A 21,336-nucleotide genomic window follows, 5' to 3' on the forward strand; every position below is an offset into this window, starting at 1 on the left:
ATGAACTCACACTGCCTGGTTGTCAGAATTAAATCTTCTGGCCCAATGGTTCTCAATATTTTCCCCACCACTACTCAAAGGAGTCCACAGGTTTACATAAGGGGGCTCTCAGAACTTGTGAAGCCCCATCAGGTGATTCTGTTGGAACTCACCATCTCAGTAGAGTAGCTCATTTATTCCACAGTCCAGGAAATTGTGTCATAATTTTTATGCAGCTTGTTTTTAAATCAATTTGGAAACCTGATGGAGAAAAAATTAACATTCATTGGTAAGCTGTAGAATTCCGAGTTTTTTTACATTTTTTTCAAGGATATTTTACATTCTCAAGATATTATCAATGACAATTCATACTGTCTTCTCCTAAATACAGTTTTCTTATTTATTAGCTACCCCAAGTCCATGAAGATAATTTTTTTTTTTTTGCAGTACGCGGGCCTCTCGCTGTTGTGGAGCACAGGCTCCAGATGTGCAGGCCCAGCGGCCATGGCTCATGGGCCTAGCCGCTCCACGGCATGTGGGATCTTCCTGGACCAGGGCACGAACCCGTGTCCCCTGCATCGTCAGGTGGACTCTCAACCACTGCACCACCGGGGAAGCCCCATGAAGATAATTTTTAAAGAAAGATATTTAGAGATTACTCACTTTACCTTTCATGAATGTTAGCGACCTCTTGTACTGATTTGGTTTGGGAAAATAAAGGTGGGATTTATTTCATATGATAGAATGGAATGAGATTCACAACTATGAAGATGATTCTAGGACCGTGAAAAAAAATCTTGACAGGTAAAGAAGGGCTTAAATTCTCTACACACAGAATATATAGACATACATGTTGGGAAGTAACTTTCAGGAGAGAATATGTGATTACAGATGGGATTTGAGTGGAATATTTTAACAGATCTTTAAACATGCCTTGTTTGTTTCATTTTGTTTTCATTAGGACACAGATGGTGTTAAAAATTTTCATTCTGGGCCATGTTTAATTTCTCTAAATGGAAAGCTGCCATAAGCATGTATGAATGGCTGTTAAGAGTTTGTTCATTAGGAGAGAATTTCAATTTAATTATATACAGTATTGCATGGCTCTCTGTTGGGGATATTATTTTGTTGGTGATTTAATTAATTCCATGCATATGTGACTATCTAACGGTTTCTAGAGTGAGTGGATATACTTATATTGTGATAGGAATTACTTTGTTAATATTATTTTTATATATGTGAATAATCGTACATGACAAAAAGACCAAGTTGAATACTGAATTACCTTATGTCTGCTATTTGATTTGGGGGAAATAAAATCACTTTTACTGTTTCAAATCAAACAGCTAAACAAATAGTTAAACTTTATCATTAGATGGGGCTGTTAATATCTGAGCATCTTCCAAATGAGATCTAGGTAAATAGGAGATTCATGAGATTTTGTTACTTATGACTTTTTGTAACTTAATAATTTATATATTTTACCAAGGCCTTCTCTCACTCTCCATTTTAGTCAAGTTAGTAGTAGCAAATACAATGATTATATTTATCCAAAATGAATCTACATATTCTCAGATCTACAAATAGGAGCTAAGCTTTGATTTAAAGGGATCACCAGTAAATAATGCCATATATATGGTGAGAAAATAGTTTTATTTATTCAAAATTGTATGAGCACTAGGCATGTACTGTCCTTCAGATTAAAAAAAATAAAATTAGCTAGGTCAGGGAGATTACATTCTGCTTTGTTTCTCTCCTAGGAGTTATCTTGGTCTGCAATCAATCCTTCAGAAAAATCCCTCACATTTTCACTTTTGTGCAGTATGTTAACTATAAGCAAAATGATAGTGTATGTCAGTCAAATGTAAAGCATTACTTCTATTGGTATTAAAACCTGATGATTAATGCAGAAGCTCATGGCAAATCAGGTTAATCTGAGCAATATATTATTTCCTTTTAGTCCACAATCTGTCACTTCACAAACCATGGTTAATAGAATGCCCCAAATAAAAAGATCTGTTTAAATGAAAATGTATAATATATTCTGCATCTCATTTATATCTTATTGTGTTGAAAGGTAGGCTAACATTAGCTAGTCTGTGAATAGGATATGAAGGAGATGATATACTTGTTTTAGAAGACTTAGGTATTCTTTTTAAACACTAAATTTCCAAAGGCTTGCAATTATTTAAAATATTAGTTCCTATTTTACTGACTTATTGCATTTAAAGAATCTAAATTAGAATTTAATTAAAGGATCCAAAAGGAATCATTGAAAGAAGTAATATGCACATTAAAAACAATCCCTAATAAAGAAGGTGTGGCACATATATACAATGGAATATTACTCAGCCATAAAAATAAATGAAATTGAGTTATTTGTAGTGAGGTGGATGGACTTAGAGTCTGTCATACAGAGTGAAGGAAGTCAGAAAGAGAAAAACAAATACCGTATGCTAACACATATATATGGAATCTAAAAAAAAGGGTTCTGAAGAACCTAGGGGCAGGACAGGAATAAAGACGCAGATGTAGAGAATGGACTTGAGGACACAGGGAGGGGAAGGGTAAGCTGGGACGAAGTGAGAGAGTGGCATGGAAATATATACACTACCAAATGTAAAATAGATCGCTAGTGGGAAGCAGCTGCATAGAACAGGGAGATCAGCTCGGTGCTTTGTGACCACCTAGAGGGGTGCCATAGGGAGGGAGGGAGGGAGACGCAAGAGGAAGGAGATATGGGGATGTATGTATATGTATAGATGATTCACATTGTTATAAAGCAGAAACTAACACACCATTGTAAAGCAATTACACTCCAATAAAGATGTTAAAAAAAATAGAAAAAAAATCCCTAATTCTATTCTCTTGGATCCTAGAAAATAAAAAGTAGAATTATTGTATTATTATTCACTTGTCCTAGTATAATAGATGTCAGCTACCTGGATGATTCCAAATCTTCTAGCTTGCTACAATCACCTGGTCCTTTAATACTTCAATAAAATTGTTCAAATATCCTGACTTACCTAGGGACGGAATTCTAGTCTCTTGTCAAGAAATGGGGAGTGGCGTAGCGATTTAGGTTTCACCAAATCTCTGGTTCTAGGAGTCTCCTTCTTTCTCTGAATTTTTGATCTCCACTCTCATTTCACCTCCTGAGGAGGCAGCCCTTTTCCATATAGGATCAGTAAGCTCTACAACCTGATTGTGCCCTGTCCAACTTGTGTGCAACTCCCCTTTTCCCAAAGTTTCACCCAATCTATGCTGTGACTATAGCAAACTTAATGAAGAATTTGGGAGGAAGGTGGTATGGGGGTGGCATATGCCTCAAACAACTAGAATTATTTATCAAACTATCTTTCAAAGCATCTTTGCATTCCAACCACTGGGGAATTTGCACTATTTCTCGCCTCTCCTCTGCTCCAGCTTCCGTTCAAATCACTGGCCAGTTTTATCTCCTCTGGCCTCCCCCACCTCCTTCCTGGTAAGATCACCCTCCCCCGCCAAGGTCCCATTAGCTCCTTTCACAGAACAGAACTGGAGCTCTTCACCCAGCCCCAGTTCATAAAGGCATTGCTGGGCAGGATAAGCGGGTGTGAGGCATACCCTTTAAACCACACTCCTGCTCAGCACAGACAATGCTGTCCCAGACAGGAATTCTGTAGTCATCAATTTCCTCTCCCCCCTATAATAGGAAGTGATTTAGGGATTAAGGACTTAGAATTTGGCTGTGAGATGAGAGCGAGCAGCAGACAATGAGAATTTGGAAGAATTGTCAACCTTTATGCATATAACGAGACCTAAACATCTTCTGCTCCAGACAAGGAAACTGAGACCTAAAGAGGTCAGGAGCCTTACTGGAGGTTATATAGCACTTTCAAATTGTATACAACTGTCTGGTCCAGAACTGTTTCCATGAGCTTATGAAACAACTCAATTTCTCAGAAGCCAAACAACATTTCATCTCTATATGTTTAATTCTAGACTGTACTGCCAGCAAAGGTCCCAGAGGAAAGAATACAGGCATATAGAGCAGGGTAGGCACGCAGCTACTGCACACCTAAATCATATTATTGCAAATACTCTGGTATGTTCACTCTTCAATTTTCAGTTCTCTGGTAACCATTCATGTGTAATTAATCCTCTGATTTCTCGGCATGATGTTGATCTTACGGAGGGCACTTTTCACTTAAATCCTTTGCAGCTTCCATCAGGGATAAAATGTCAAGCTGAAGCCTCCTTGTTCTGACCCAGAAGAAAGTGAACTGGTTAAATTTCTTATGTTCCTAGAAAAACCAAGGATGGGTTGGGGAAGGAGAGGTAGAAAGAGAGAGAAATGCTTGTAATGGAGGAAGAGGCAAATGGAAAATGATCACAGCCAGCCATGTTGCTGAAATATGCCAAGAAAAACTATTTAACAGCATTATCCACTAGTAGAAATTCAATATCTTCTATAAATTAGGTTCTAACACTTCTGTCTTAAATTTGCCATAACAGATACCTAAAGAAATAATTTATAAATATTAAGGAAATAGGAGTAATAAACCTGAGAGCTACATTTGACGGATATGACTCACTGAAAGAAGCTTACAATAGAAAAATGTATCCAAAGCACTCCCCTTCAGGGAAGAGAAGAAAGTCTCCTCAGCACAATTCAGACATTTAGTAACAATCTTGGTTGTAAACATTTATCCAAACAGTCAACAGGACAAAGCAAATGCTCCTGTGAAAACAGTAACCAGATCTTAGGGCTCTGGTCTTTGAAGTTTGAAATATTTCCCCAGAACTGCCACATTCTTCTTTCTCCTATTCCTCTAAAAGATCACAAAAGTAAATTCTCTTTTGTTCCCTCTTTCTGTTATCCTGCCAAAAATACACACTCACTGATAAAGCCCATCAGTGATTCATTACATACCATCATCCCAAGGTTTCCACTATAAATGCCATATTAAATGAGCCTCTTCTGTTTTATTAATGCATAACAGACATTTAATAGCAATGATGGTGCCAATGATTCTTACTGTATCATACCATTGAAACCCAGATGTTTCTGTACAGACAGAAGCAAAGACACCAGCCCCCAGGTTCTTTTCCTCCATCTTATTGCCTTAGCAGTGGCAGAGCTGGGATTCATTTGGAAGCAGAAACAGTGGGATGTAACCTTTCTTTTCATATTTCTCCTTTTCTCTACAGATCAATTCCATTTTCTCTATCCCACCACTCATTATCAATTGAGAGAAGAAAGAAAGAATGAGAGAAAGAGGAAGAGAGAGAGGACAAAAAGGGGAGGACAGTCTGGGAATTAATTTAAGCTGAGAATCTATACTTATTTTTAAATTTCTTAACATGAACTAAACAAATACATGAAAATAATACACATTTTAATTTTCTTGAATTTCACATATAACTACCCCACTAAGTCTTTCCTAAAGCCTTAGTCTTCCCGAGAGCCTTCATCCAAAGCATTAATTCATTTACCAGTCAACGAAGAGAGTCCACCATGACTCGTACAAGTTATAGTGCACGTCAATGAACTCCTGTGCGGTGAAGACACTGCTCAGTTTGTGTTTTCTTTGTTGGTCTTGTCCCCAAGGAAACCTCTAAAGCACATATCTTTCTAAGACTCTGTAGGAAGGAGCTGGGACCTTGGTCTCCTTTGTGGAAGCACTTTAGCTTCTGGGGGTCTCTGGCTGCTATGATGATGGCCTCCTCTAGACCTATCCACTTTGGGTCCTGATAAGAATCCTCAGTTCTGACCTGGCCCAGGCATCTGGGTCATGTGGGTTAATGGTCCTGGACAAGTACTGCTCCCGCTGTTTCAGCAGACGTCAGCCCCTAAACATACCAAGTCCCAGAGGCAAGGAAGGTGACAAAATTGGCCAGAGCAGCATGTAGGCAGTGAGAAAGTTCACATAAACTAGAATTCCACTCTACCCAGGCATTATCCTAGAAATGAGTGCCTGTTATATTCCACTGGTGTGAAGTCTTACAAGATTTTGGTCTTCGCAGAGCAGTCTTCTGTCATCATTTTTGCAACTTAGTAGAATGACAATGACCAGAAGTGGGGAGAGAATAGAGGCAGAAAGAGCTTCGGTGCCTTCCCACATCTGTGCTATACCTATAATTCCCTCATACAGACAGCAATAGGGCCTCCACAGATGTTCTCTAGCCAGAGTTCTGTTCTCTGTATTTCCAAAGCAAAACCCAGGAAACTGAAGCATAAGAATACATATCAAAATTGTCAAATGGTATCAGTCACCAAGAATGTCTGATTTCATCTCTGTATAACTTTAATTTGTCTCTTTTCTCATCCCCTTCCTACCACTGACCTCATTTAGAACCTCTTCACCTATCTATTCTCCACTTTTAATAACCCTTTAAGATACCAAAGGGTCAATAAAACAGGAATGGAAAAAAGGGATGAAAAAATACAAGTGTTCCTACCTCTTGTTTTAGGTATATGTAGGTAAACCTAGTCAGGATCTTTTCATCCTCTGTTAACAAGGAATAGAGGCGCCTATGGCCCAGTTTTGTCTGGTCCAGGAAGCCTTCTATAACCTGTTAGCTCACAGGTGAATCCTCTCCCTCTGGTGCAGTTCTATGTAGTCAATAGAATGCCATACTGAGATTCATAATATCTTGTTCTGTCTACCACCTCTGTGACCTCAAGGTTATCACTCAATGCCTGATGAAAGGAATTGTCCAACAAACAAGATGGGTTGTCTCAGAGAGACTATCTATCTGCAGAAGTCCTAGCACATGACTGACGGCCCGCCACATTAGTACATCATGTTCATCAGGCCCAGTACTGAACTCATGGTCTTGTCTTCTACTTCCTCCTCCAACCAGTTTCCCTTCTCGCATTCCCTTGTTGTATGATAGGCACCGCCTTCTACCTAGAAACCTGAGATCTTCCTCAACTCCTCCTTACTCCCCACATCTAATCAGTACAACATTCATAAATATTCCTTGGAAAGTCTCCCCTTTCCAAGCCCACTGCTACTGCAGTTCAGACTCACCGTCACTCCCTTTAGCTGTACAAAATCACTGGGCCAGTCTCCAGACTGGCTCTTCCTGGCCTCCAGAATTGCTCTTCCTCCAGTCCATTCCTCACCTACCTGTCTGGTTGAGCTTCCTAAAATAAAAATTTGATAATGTCACTCTTTCTTAGAGCCCTTTAGTTGTTTCTTAATGTTACGAAATAAAATCCTGACTTCGTAGCCTGTCTTAGGTCTTGCCCCTACCCACTTTTACACACTGGTCTTCAGTTACTCCCATTAAGTCAGCAATTGTTCACCCCATTCCGCTCCATCAACACCATTCACGTGGTACCTGTAAGCCAGCCTACTTTGCCTCTGGCCTGAGATCACCTTCCTCACTTTGTCGTCACATTCAGGACTCTGCTGGAGTTTCACTCACTGTGATGGGTCCCTTGAACTCCTTCCACTGTGGTACTGTGGCATCAGTCCACACCTCCAGTATGGCACTGATAGCAATTGATTTGTTTATATGTTCGCCTCCCCCCGCAGAACGTACATAGGCTCCTCTGATTGAACTTTGTTTGCCCGCTGTCTACTTTAGGTCTTAAGCATAATAGGGTTTAATAGGCATCCAATAAATGCTTATTTAAGAAATTTGGTAGAAGGGTTCAGTGTATGAGGGGTCAGCAGGAGAACTGAAAAAGATGACCTTCAAAGTCCTTTCGAATTCTTGGATTTTCATTTGATGATATTAGTCCCTTCCATAGTTTTGAAATCACATCTACTTATGACCCTCACCCATGACTTCGAGGTACTTCTCAACCTGAGCTTTAGACTAAAATGTCCACCTGCCTGTTATGTAACTTCACACACAAGCTAGTGGATATCTCAAATACATTTCAGTATGTCCAAAATTAACTCACTTGCTCACACAATCTGACCCACCTTTCCTGTTTATTAATGACACCATCCTCCTCCTAGAGGCCCATGTTAAGAACATCCAGATGGCACCTTTCTCCTAAAACTAATCTCCACCTAGTCCTGTGGATTCCCCTTTCCCCAAACCAGTTCTTTTTTGTCACTCCATCTTCTTACAGTCTCCATCAGATTACCTGTGACTCTGATTAGTATTTATTTTATTCTGTCATGATGTATTTCCATCTCTGTCCCAATACAAGATCCTGGAAGATTTCTGTATTATGACTGCAAATCCCACAACTCTTAGCAAAGAGTTTGCAGGTAGACAGCAGGTGTTCAACAAGTCTTGGTAGAATCCCTCAATGCATGTTAGGATGTTAGGTTTAAATTGCTTTAGGGGCATGTATCTTGTTATATACGTTTTTGTCCCCCCCCAATAGTAAATATAGTAAAAGGCATAGGAAGCAGGAAATACATATATTTTTAAAATTGAACACTGTATCTGGAGTTGCTGCAACCACTGGCTGTAGTTTTAATAAAAAAAAAACACGCTCTGCTATTGAAAAAAAAAAAAGTCCCTTAGAGTCAGCTCCCAGCTGAAACCAGCCAGGATCCCGGTTTCCCACCCCTTCCAGTGGCCTGATGTGCGGCGGGGGAGGAGCAATGAGCAAGCTGGGCCTGAGGAGCAGGGAAGAGCGAGCTGGGGGAAGTCCCGGAAGTCATTGACCAGAGCAAGCAGCCGCCTCAGCCGGATCAGCTTGGGCTGTGGTCCCAACAATAACAGAAGCGCGGGCCGGGCGAGGGCTGCCGGGGGCCCGAGTTTGGGGGCGGAACCCGGATTGGGGGGGCGGGTGGGACGCTTCCCAAGGCCGCAGGGATTGGAGGAGAGAGATGAGGGGCGGTGGAGCTCGAGGAGTGGGCCGCGGAGCTAACGGGTCGACCGAGGAGAGAGCGTGTTGATTGGGTGACGCAGAGGGAGATGGACCAGAGCCGACCGAGGATTGGCCGTGGCGGGCTGTGAAGGCGTGGCCAGCGCGCGCGAGAGGGAGCGCGAGGGAGCGGGCGACCGCCCTGCCAGCTAGCCGGAGTCCGGGGCGAGCGCGGCGGGCAGGGGTCGAGTTGAGGAACGCGGCGCGGGAGGCGCGTCCCCCAGCTGCCCTCCGCGGCTCGAGCACCCCACTTCCTTCCCTCCCCTCCCTTGCGCTCCGGCCTGGGGTCTCCGGGCGGGGAGCGGAGGGAAGGGACGAAGGAGGAGGAGGTTTCGCGGAGTGAGGGGCGGAGGGGGTCCCGGAGCGGGGCGAAGCGCGCGCTGCCTCTCACTCTCCTGCCGCTGCCTTTGCCTCCTCGCCCGGTGCCGCGGCCCCGGGGCGCCCGCACTATGCAGGGGGACTGCCGGCCGCCGCGATGGCGAGCCGGGCGGTGGTGAGAGCCGGGCACAGCCCTCATCGTTTCCTAGTCCGGGCCGCGGCCGCCGCCCCCGCCCGGGCCGCGATCCCCCTCTCCCGCTCCTACCCCCTCCCTCCCCGCTCCAACTCCTCCTCCCCCTCCTCCTTCCCCATGCCTCTGTTCCTCCTCCTCTTACTTATCTTGCTCCTGCTGCTTGAGGACGCCGGAGCCCAGCAAGGTGAGTGGTTCCCGAGGAGTGCGCGGCGCGCGGAGCCCCGGGTGGGGGCGGGTGGGGGGGCGCCGGGGGAGCCTCCTGGGCGCCGGGTGTCCGGGCCGTTAATGAATCTGCAGACGCGCGGGGTAGGTGCGGTGCGCTTCGGTGCGTGGCCAGACCTGGCCCCGCACTCGCTGGGTTGAGTTGCTGAGATGGGCTGTCTGTTGTCCGCCAAGTTGGCGCGGCTTTACTTTTGGGGAATCCCATTCATTTTTCTGAAAAGAGGGAATTGAGACCTTGCTGTGAAGGCCTCCTTTTGGGTATTGTATTCTTCTACTGGGGAAAGTCTTGGAGAGGAAAAGAAGTTTTGGAGATGCGACCCCTAATGTTAAGCTAAATGGATGGATGGACAGAGTAGAAATGCAAGGTAATTAAATAGCATTTAAATCCATTGAAGGCAAGTGATGATAATTATCATCTTTTGTCAATGTGCTCAGGTTCAAAATCGAATGAAGTTTATTCTGGTTATCTTTGAGTGTTGGATTTAGAACATGCTCTTTGCAGTCCCTGCCTATTCAGGATGGTGGTCTAGATTGCCTGGGTCAGACACTGGGTCTGGGACCCAAAGCAGCGTACTCTTGCCCAAATGGAGCGTTCCGTGTTAAAAGGGCAAGCCCTTACAGAAAGTGACAAAACTTTTTTCCGTTAACAATCGTTGAAAAAAAACTTTACTGAATAATCATAATGGAAAGAGAATGCCAGGCTGATTTCCTCCCCTTTTTAAGTACTTTTTTCAGGCAGCGAAAAGCAATTTTTGAAACAGTTTGGCATCAGTTATTGAACACGTTTTTCCATTGCATTTCACTGCATTTTATTGCAGTGAGAGGGATAAGGATTGGATTGTTACTTATCGCTGGGAAGGGTTTTGGTTTTTGGGTTTTGGGTTTGGGTTGATCTCCACATTTAAGTCCAGCTTAATGTTGCTCTCATATGGTTTTCAGTAAAGTATGGAATCATGGCCATAAGCCTGTCATTGTGAAGATGCTGAAACTTTGACAGGCATGTGGAAATAAAATGTAAATGGGAAAAATGTATTTGGTAAACTGACCTCTTTCAGATCTAGGCAGCATTCAGGTTTCAGTTAGATCATCTCCTTAAACGAATTCTTGAACATCAGCACTTAATAAATTAGCGTGAAATCCTTTCCTCCATTTAAGTTTTAGAACCTGTGCTTCTATTTTTCTCCTAGTAGAAAAAGCAAAACAGGCTTATATATGGCTAACACTGATTGATTGGGTCTTACTTTGTGTCAGGCACAGCCCTAAGTAATTTATGTCTATTAACTCACTTAATCCTCACCATAGCCATCTGCGATAAGTATTGTTATTCCATTTCAAGTATAAGGAAACTAAGACACACAAAAAATAAGGTACCTTGATACAGAACTCTAATTACATAACAGGAATATTCTGACCAGTTTGCTTATTTCAAGATCTGAAACTGTTTATATCATGTTTTTAAAAAAATCTTTGAGCAGTATAGAACCAGTTAAATGTCTCCCCTCCAAATGAGATAATTGCCTTGCTTTTAGAATTTCTTAAACCTGGTCTAATTAAACATGCAACATTACCTTATTTTTTTAAGTTTAATTTCAGTTTTTACCAAAGCATTTTAACATGGTTCTCTTTCACAGTGTCATGTTATATAAACATCAATGTAGATGAACACAAATAGAAATGATGCTGGTAATTTAAAAGACCTGATTTCTAGTCCACCTGTTTATTGGGTAAATTTCTAAAAATCATTTAATTTCTTTGTACCTCAGTTTTCTACATCACTGATAAGAGAATACATACCTATTTCCTAGCTTGATGAAAATGAAATGCTAGTACACAGGAGTTTTGAAAAGGGTAAAGTACAAATAGCTATAACTGATTATCATTGTTAATCTTTTTTTTTAGTTTTTAAAAAATTTTTGGCTGCGTTGGATCTTCGTTGCTGCGCGTGGGCTTTCTCTAGTTGCGGCGAGTGGGGGCTGCTCTTCGTTGTGGTACGCGGGCTTCTCATTGCGGTGGCTTTTCTTGTTGTGGATCACGGGCTCTAGGTGCGCGGGCTTCAGTAGTTGTGACACGTGGGCTCACTAGTTGTGGCTCGTGGGCTCTACAGTGCAGGCTCAGTAGTTGTGGCGCACGGGCTTAGTTGCTCCGCGGCGTGTGAGATCTTCCCGGACCAGGGCTTGAACCCGTGTCCCCTGCGTTGGCAGGCGAATTCTTAACCACTGCACCACCAAGGAAGACCCTATCATTGTTAATCTTGAGCTTACTAAATTGATAAAGTAAGGGCCATTTAGGTATACATTGCCTGAAAACTCAGGAATTGTATGGGATTTGAATTCCCTAATTTTTAAAAATTATATTTCTTACCCAAAGAACCCTGATGCGGTCTGTGGTGGAACTGCAGTCAGTGTTACTAGTCTAACAGATGTGCTTTAGGGTCCACTGGGATTCTTCACATAACCTAAAAAGAAGTCTAATTTCAAAATGAGAAGCAGTGCTTTAAAAAGCCTATAGAATTTTTAATAATGGGAATGTCTACAACATTGTAATGTTAAGTTACAAGCTGGAGTTTTTACTCTCCTTTATAAGAAGTCTTGGTAAGAAGTCTGGAAGGAAATAATTTAAAAAAAGATAACAGTTGTCTTTTGATGGTAGAGTTGTAGATAATTTCTTTATGCTTTTCCAAATGTGCAATTTACATATAGCCACAATAAAAAATAAGCTGTGAAAGAATTTTGTGATATATAGATTTCTTTTTTCTCTTAGCCAGCCTAGGTAGAAATGCATTGAATGTGTATGCTGAGGTAGAACTGTGCTTCAGGACTTTTTTTTAAATCTTTCAGACATCATTTTGAAGTAGCAGAAGATACTACACTCATTCCAATTAATGCCATACATACATAATTACTCCTCAGCAGATTTTCTGCTGACCAAGTGTTTTTTCTTTTTATTTGGCCCAGAATAAAATTTATCATTGGTCTGAAAACTTGTCAACCTTTCACAACAGAGATGTATTTTAACCAACCTTATTTCATTAATATATGTATAAATTCTGTTTATTCACATCTGTTTAACTATGATGGTGTTTTAGGCATGGCTTGTATTTGTGTATTTTGAGTTCTAAGTTTGATATTAAATTTACCTTCAAAGTCTTTTTCTTTTTTATTGAAAGCATTTTTTCCGGTAGAATATATGTCTTTCTAAAAAACTTAAATTTGTGGAACTTATGCTGATTGCCTATTTGTTACCATAATAAATTAACTTAATAGGAAGTTGAGGGTCTACTGTGAATGAATTTAAGTCTCTGGTTTACATCATGACTGTAGGAATTTGTGTCACATCATCTTAGGAGTTCAGCTTCCTCATTTGTGTCATGGAGGGTTTGCCTACCTTCTGGGTTAGAGTATTATTTGAATGTGGTAATATATCAGAGGGATTAATTTTAAAAATCCGTTGAGACTGACTTTATGCCTATTAACATGAAATGTTTGTGAAGGTAGTGATTTTTGTTGGCTAATTTATCTATCAAACAAATCAGTTTCTTTCTTAAAAAGAATCATTCAATTTCACAATGATATTTGAACTAATGTGTGAAAAAAATATACAGTCTGTCAAGTAGTGCCTTTATTTGCTTGTGATGTGGGGAAATAGTTTTTGAACACTATTTGTGAATTGTCAGAAATGAACATGTCCCTCTGCAAAGAACATTTGTGATTATTAGTAATATTGACATTGTTAATTTAGAATTTTCCGTTATCTTTTTTTAGGTCTGATAAAACATTAGGGCTCTTATATGTACTTACTGTTCAGAGGCAAAAATCAGAGCATCCTTTTTCTGCTATATTTCTGACTAATTTTACATAGTGAAAGTTAGAAATATAGCACATATTCCATATGTGTTAATGATCAGATTTTAAATCCACATTTTAAAAACTTGTAAATGAAAAATTAATTGTAAAATTACATGTTAATGATTTTTAGGTAGATTTCCCAATGTTATCAGCAGAGAGAAAACTTTATTTCCCTCTGGAAATAGTTAATAGTTCTATTTGAACATCTAAGCTTCATTCTAGAAGACCAACATTAAAAAAAAAAACTTAAAATAATGAAATGGGTATGAGTTAAAGTACCAGAACTAAAACACAAATGAATTAATTAATTTCCAAAAAGAATGAATCAGATAGTATGATGAGGAAAGGCTAGATTTACATAGAGTTAGATTTTAAATTTAGGACTATACTTTACAAAATGAACCTGGGGTGTGAAAGCTCAGGTGGTAATACTGGGTATTAATTGAATGCATGCAAGTAGTTTCCACTTCCACTTCTTGACTAGTTGGAAAGATGTGGAATGATGACATAAAATTATAAGGATCAGGAAAAGCTTTGTAGAGATAGTGATATTTGCTAAATGTAAATAGTGTTATTTGCTAAATGTGATTGTTGAAATATGAAGTGAGACAGCTTGGCAGTTTTTCTTGTGTTGCTCATGGATTCAGTTTACTTTATAACAACCTTATGGCCTTAGCACTTTATTTATTTTAAAAATATTGTACAGATAACAATTATATAACAATTACTCAGAACCAAAAACTTAACTAATAATTATCCACAGTCCTACCCCCTTATCTATCCATTTATAATTTTTGTCTTCCTTTCTAGTGCATATTCACATACCTACATAATCTTATGTGGTTGTAATTTTAATAGTGTGGTGTTAAGTTCTGTAGACATATCATGTTAAAATTAATTTGTAGGCTGATTTAGCACACAGAAGCATACTTTGAAAATACAGCAAGACAAAAATTTCAAAATCTAAAAATTTTTCACAGGACATTCATTATTTGTGAAGTAATTATTATATTGTTTAGAACTGCTATTACATTATTTTCTTTATTTGATTAAATTCTTCATTCAGGATAGGACCTTTGAGAAAGTACCTTTGAGAAAGTATGTCAGTTCAAAGTATTAGTTTAGAAACACATACTGCTAACTTTCCAGGTCCTTATGTGGATTAAATCAATATACTCCCATGAGGACAAAAAATACAGATATTCAAATAAACTAGAATTGAATGAATGCCAGTGTCCACTGAGGCAGATGGTGTAACGGGGTGATCTTAAAAGGTTGCCAGAACATCACCTACTAGATCCACCTGCACTCTAAAGGATATGTAGTTGAAAGAAGAACTTTGGTTAGCTGCTTGAATCATGGGGAGGACCACAGATGCAAGCTCCCTCGACTGCTTTCTAAGGAGAGGAGGCCAGGAGTTCCTTTCCTTTGTGGAGTACAGTGCATGTGAGTTTGCAGTTTAAGTGTGCAAACTTAATTGCTTGGGATAAGAGAGAAAATGCTGGTACTCTTTATCATTCTCTCATTAAAAACTCTCAGCATGGAAGAGTACCAACTACACGCTCCTAGGGATGTGTGCACGTCAGTCAGTAGAGTCCTGAGACAGTTACGATAGAGTAAAATATTGTCATTGTCTTCAGAGGTCCTACAGGCTAGTTGGGGAAATAATTATCTTCATGTTGGAATATACGGATAAATAACCAAGGGAAGTTGCACAGTGCTGTGAGTTTGTAAGGGAGAGAGAGCTCACAATGCCTGGGAAGTAGGAAAAACCTTGCTGATAAAATGATTTTAAGCAGGTAAGCTTTTAGGACTGGTAGGTTTCTAGTTCACAGGGATGGCAGACATTTCAGGAGTTAAGATCACAGCATCAGAACAGCAGGGAGTCAGGAAAGCATGTGAGTGTCAAAGCCATCCTTGCTGCAATGAGTAGCATGCCTTTGCCTCTGGTCCTGGCCCATTGCTTCCTCCTTGAGCCCCATACCCTGCAGACTTGCCCCATATTTGGGCAAATATGGTTGCTTTCTAAGGACCAGGGTTCTGTGCACTGGGGTACTGCCCTCTTGGAGCTATGTTAATACTTCCATAGTGTGGCCAGCAGCCCCTTTATAAGATACAATCCAAACTCCTTTGCATATTATATATGTAATTTTTTCAGAGTCTGGCCCCTCCCTTTCTCTCTGACTTAATCTCATGCCAGCATCCCTCACCCTTTGTATACAGCTCAGGTATAAGACTGAGATTTTTATTCCTCTAATATATAATTTCATCCTGTTTTGCCTTGTTCCTGATACTGATCTCTTTACATGTGTCATTTTCTCCACTTGAAGAGAAAGAGCCCCTTTCCTTGTGTGCTTGGTAACCTCCTTATCATCCTTCAAAACCCTTCTTGGGTATCATACCCTCTGGGAAGAGTTCTCTGTCACCACACCCACTCATCTCCAATAGTAATTTCCTGTTTTCTCTGTTCAGTCATTAATCACAATGTATATTAAATATTTGTTTCTGGCAGAGAGTTTTATTCATTTTCTTATTTCTAATACTTATCATGATGTCCATCATTCAAAAATATGAATTTAGGGGAAATCCCTGATGGTCCAGTGGTTAGAATCTGGCACTTTCACTACTGAGGGCCTGGGTTCAGTCCCTGGTCGGGAACTAAGATCTCACAAGCTACTCGGCGGTGCCAAAAAAAAAAAACAAAACAAAAGAATTTAGAACTCATTTCTGCAGTGAATCTGCTGCCCCAAGCACATTATTTGGTGTTAGTCTCTGGGCACCTGCATGCCCTTCACACTGTTGTCCTTTGTCTGATTCCCTCAGTTAGCAGTCAGAGCCTGGGCTTCTCAGTTTCATGAAAATAGAACCCTTTCTGGAATCTTAACCTACTTGCACAGGGCCTAACATTCTGCCCAGTGTTTTCCCAGCCTCCCTCTTCCCAGGAGCTAGACCCCTTTGCTTTTGTAATGAGAGGAGTCCTCCTTCAACTGCAACTCTGAACAGAGCCATGGTTTCTACTTAGAAAACACTGCTGTGCTCCCCTGTCAAATAGGTGGTCTTTAAGAACTGTGCTAGCCTAAGTCAGTGTCAGCAAGTGGGGTGCACTCCTTTGCCCTCTCTTTCAGATTCTGATTTGAATAGCCACCTCCAGCCTTATAAAAGTCCCCCTAGTTTTGGTTCTAGTAGTTGCCTGCCTCCTTTTTCTTTGCCAGCCGAAATTCCTGGGTAACATTCAGGTAGCTACAATAATTTGGTGTCAGGAAAGTAATGAGAAGCAGACTGAAAAGGTCAGTGGGGACAAGATTGTGGAGAACGTTCCTTGTGGGGCAGACTGAAGAGTTTGTACCTGTGATGTTAGCAATGACATCATCCTTAGGTATCTCTGCTTCTACCCAGTCCATCTCTAGGTTCACTTGTCTCAGCCCAGGTCAGTCATCTCATTGATGCTTTTCCCCTTGTCCTTGACAGATCCCAAACCTGGCCCATGTGCCAGTCCCCACTGTCCTCTTTCTCTGGTTCTGGACAGCTCAAGGTTGCAGGAGAAAGGCATGTGGCCTTTGTGATTAGATCTGCCTCAATAAGGATGACTAATCAACCCTCACGTGGGGATTTCTGCTCAGCACAGTAAAACTTTGCCTCCTGCCTTGCCTTTTCTTCTTCCTGAAATCATCTCTTACACCTTATCCAAAACACTGCTTCATCAGGGAATACAAGTTGTGTTTTAGTATAATTTAAACTTCTGTGGTGCTTCTTACCTTGTACCTGGAAACATGCTCAGGATGCCACTGGCTTGTATATACATCTGTCAAATGGTTGCTTTCCAGGTACCTTATATCTCTGCTTTTTTCAATGATCAGCTTTGTGACAAGTAGACTACATCTGTGCTGTACATTTTCTTAGTGTCTAGCACGCAAAAGATATTTGTTAAACGATGATTCCCTCACAGTCTAGCTTCTGCTTTTCTGAAACTGTCACTTAAACTGAGGTTTTTTTTTCTTTTAAACCTGAGAGCTTTCTTTGTCTTCACTAGTTTTTACGTGGGTGGACTTTGAAAGTATGGAGATATTGGAGTCAGACATACTTGGATTTAAATACTAGGCATGTCACTCTCAGTGTTTTGAAATGTATAACTCACCTCTCTAGAACGTATGAGGGCTGCGATCAAATCTGTTGGGTAGTTGATAAATTTTGGTTCAATGAGTGAAACAACATGTGAATGAAAATTTTGTTTCTCTTTCCCTACTCTTCAGTTAAAATTTCCATTTTCAAGTGTTAGCTTTCTACTGAGATCCAGTGCTTCTCCATCCTTCTGCCCCTTTTCCCCATCCCACTTATTGTGTAGGAAAGTTCACCCCTAGCTTACTTAGTGAGAGGGGTCAGACCGCGCAGTGGAGGAGTGTGACAGCAGGGCGTGGTTGTTCACATATGTCCTTACCTGGCCTCCAACCCACCCAGACCGTAATACTGGTTTTGTCCCCTCCCTTTTGACCTCTACTTTCTCTCTCCAGCTTCCTACCTGCTGATAGATTTTAGCTTTCTTTGCTCTCCACCCTCAGATCATTTTCAGGTTCATGGTTTATTCCTTTCTTCTTGGCATGCCCTGTTTCTGGTTACTCTTTTTGTCCTAGATGCTAACTTTATAGGTCTGGATATGAGACAGACATTCTGTTGCATGGGTGGAGGAAGAGTGTTTTGATTAGTGAGGTTATAGGGAACAGAAAATTAAATCTGCTTAAAGTAGAAGGGAAAAGTATTGGGACCATTCTGAGGTAACTTGTGGAATCTTCCTAAGAACTGAGCCAACCTAAGCCCAGGGAAAAGCAGTGATGCAGCTGGACCTCAGACACCAAGGACTCAGCTTAATTCTGTCTTGTTACAGTCTCACTTTCTCTGCATGGAACAAATAATGGCTGCTGGCAATCCTCAAGGCTTGTAGCTTCAACACTGGAGAGATTCTGGGGTTTCCCTAACATACAAGGTCCAGAAATGAGAGGGCAGGGTAAGTTGGCCTCATGTTGGCCCAGTGTGAGTGTCAGTACCCACCCTTGAACCAGTCAACTAACCAGGGGGCATGAAGTCATATGAAAACTGTTGCAAACTGCAGAGTAGTTCCCAGAAGGAAAGGGGGATACTAGATACATGGGGGTACTAGATACATAGAGGCATCATCTTCAAAGAGAGTGTTCAAAGTGAGTGTTCACATTTATAGAATTATAGTGCTTTTTAGATAAGTTATTACCAAACCCTCACAATTACCTGGGGAGATGGGTGGTATTATTCCCATGTATAGTTGAGGATATAGAGGTTAAGTGCCAGGATCATCTCAAAAGTTGGCATAGCTAGAATTTAAATCAGAAAGTCTGTCTGATTCCCAAGCCTATGTACTTTTCTACTGTTATCACTTACCTACCAAGTGCCTACCACTGGCTTGTTTGGGTTTATTATTTTCTAAATTCAGCAGCATGTGTTAAGAGGCTGGTATGCCCTATTTCTATGTCTGCGGCTACCAAGGCGAACAGAATGCATTGCCTGTCTGTGACAGAGCTTTACAGCTGGTGTGGCAAAGCGACATAAGTATGCATAATTAAGCATATTCGGTACAGTAAAGAGACTTTGATGATGGAAAGGGAGAGAAAGACCAGGGCTTTCAGAAAGGTTTCCCAAAAGAGACAACGTTGGGTAGGTATTTGCCAGGTGGATATGAGGAGGAAGGACCTTATTCTCGGCAGAGCAGAGTAGCAGGTGCAGCGGCGGAGGAGAGAGAGCGTGGAGCATAGAGGGCGTCACCCACAGTTCCAGAGCTGGAGCAGAGAGGTTGTGGGAAGAGTCAAGAGATGAGACGGGAAAGGGAGTCCAGCGACAGATTATTATGGACTTTGTATCCTTACTGAAGAGTTTGAGGTTTTATTGTATCACCGGTGAAGAACAGTTAAAGGATTTTTAAATAAGGGACCTATGTGACCCAATTGGTGTTTAAGAAACTGGCAGGAGTGTGGGCAGTGGATTAGAGCAAAGAAAGGAAGTGGGGAAACCTGTCAGAGAACTATTACAAGGGCCTGCACTCCTTAAGAGGGATGAAATTTAGAGATATTAAGGAAACAATGTATAAAACTTAATGACCAGTTAAATTTGAGAGAGCAAAGGTCATTTTAAAATGTTGGTTTTTTTTTTCTTTCTGGAATCCTCTTCTCCCTGCTTTCCACCTCCCTCTTCCACCAGTATTCCTGCCTAGTTAACTGTTATTTATCCTACACACGCACGCACGCACACACACGCGCGCGCACACACACACCCTATCATATCCATTACTTCCCTGCAACACTCATCGTCCCTGAAATTATTTACTACGTCTGTCGTACTATTCTGTAAACTCTGTAAGAGCAGGGGCCTTGTCTGTCATTTCTCTTGTCCCTAGCACGTGGTTCAATGCTTGGCACATGGAGGATGTTCCCTGAATGCTTGGGGCACGTTGAGTTTGAAGTGCTGTGGAATTTCTGAGCAGAGGAGCTCAGTACAGAAGTAGATGACACGTTTGAGGGTTAGGGGAAAGGCTGGAGACTACGGAGCATTCTCCCTTTTGGTGGTAGCTGAAGTTGTAGGGTGGGGAGATGGCCCAGGCAGCACAGAGGGCGGGGAAGGAGCTCTGGAGAACAGCAGCATCAGCAGTCAGTAGTTGGAAGATAAGTCAGCTAAGGTGCTGGAGAAGTTGCAATTAGAGAGTCAAAAGAAGAACTAAGATGGGGAAGAAGAGTTTTAAAAAGGAGGGAGGAAAGATAAGGAAGGAAGGAAAGTGGGAGGGAAGGAAGGGACAGCGATGCCACATGCTGTAGAAAGGTCACAAATGATAAAGATGGGAAAGTATTGACTTTTGGCAGCTCAGAAACAGACCGCTTTAGTGAAGGGTACATTTGAGAGGTAGGTCTGCCTTTCCTAGGGCTGCCGTAACAGATTGCCACAAATTTAGATGGCTTCAGACAACAGAAATGTATTGTCTTATAGTTCTGCAGGCTAAAATTCTGAATGTAGGGTATTGGCAGGGCAATGCGCTCTCTCTGAAGGCTCTAGACCAGGGTCCTTCCTTACCCCTTCCTAGTTTCTGGCAATTGCAGTCTTTGGAATCCCTTTGCATCATTCCAGTCTCTGTCTCTGTAGTTATGTGGTGTTTTCCCTGTGTCTGTATCCGTGTCTAGATTTTCCTCTTTTTATAAGGACACCAGACATTGGATTAGGGTCTGTCCTAATCCAGTATGGCCTCATTTTAAATTGATCACATCTGCTAAGACCCTGTTTCCAAATAAGGTTACATTCACAGGTACCAGCAATTAGGAACATATAATTTGGTTGTTGGGACGGAGGTGGGCGGAGGGAGAGTACAATCCAACCACAACCCTTTGGAAGCTGAATTGCAGTATTTTGAGCCTAGAACGGGAAGCAAAGAAGTAAGACATCGAATGTAGAGAACTGAAAAAAATCTCTCTGTAAAAGAAAAAGAAAAAGTGAGAAAGAAAGTGGTAGATGTTGGGGAACACTGGCTGGAGAAAGATTTTTTTGTGTGTGTTTTTTTTTTTGGTTGTTGTTGCTCTTAGTTTTTGAAATTTGTTAAAGTGCAGATCCTTCCTAGGCTCCACTGCAGAGCTACTTTCCAGTATATAATTTGCAAAAAAAGGCAAAATTATACATGTCATGCAAATATAAAATTAACACATGTCAAAGATTTTATTCAACTTATTAATTAATGAAGGAACCAGTAAGAAGTTGAAACATGTCCAAAGAATATTTGAGAAACTAGGTGTTTAGATAGGTAGTTTTAGGCTGTGATTGCTAGATTGGATGGCTAAAACTGTTTAATGGCCAATAGGGCCATAAACTCTAACATGTGGGATTATTTTTTTCAACTATACAGATATTATATGCATCTCTACAAGACAACAGTCTACAAGTTTATGTGTAGC

At 41.2% G+C, this 21,336-nt stretch overlaps 1 protein-coding gene across 1 annotated transcript in view; it reads left to right on the forward strand.

Annotated features, from left to right (window-relative positions):
* The first annotated feature begins 9,240 nt into the window (after positions 1-9,240).
* Positions 9,241-21,336, forward strand: part of DCBLD2 (discoidin, CUB and LCCL domain containing 2) — an 87,393-nt gene continuing 75,297 nt past the window's right edge. Inside the window, exon 1 of the mRNA XM_065876285.1 lies at positions 9,241-9,501. Within this exon, the coding sequence (XP_065732357.1) occupies positions 9,282-9,501 (220 nt within the window). The 5' untranslated portion in view covers positions 9,241-9,281. The remainder of the gene's footprint in view (positions 9,502-21,336) is intronic.

The sequence above is a fragment of the Phocoena phocoena genome, chromosome 4, assembly GCF_963924675.1.
Source record: "Phocoena phocoena chromosome 4, mPhoPho1.1, whole genome shotgun sequence".
Taxonomy (NCBI): Eukaryota; Metazoa; Chordata; class Mammalia; order Artiodactyla; family Phocoenidae; genus Phocoena; species Phocoena phocoena.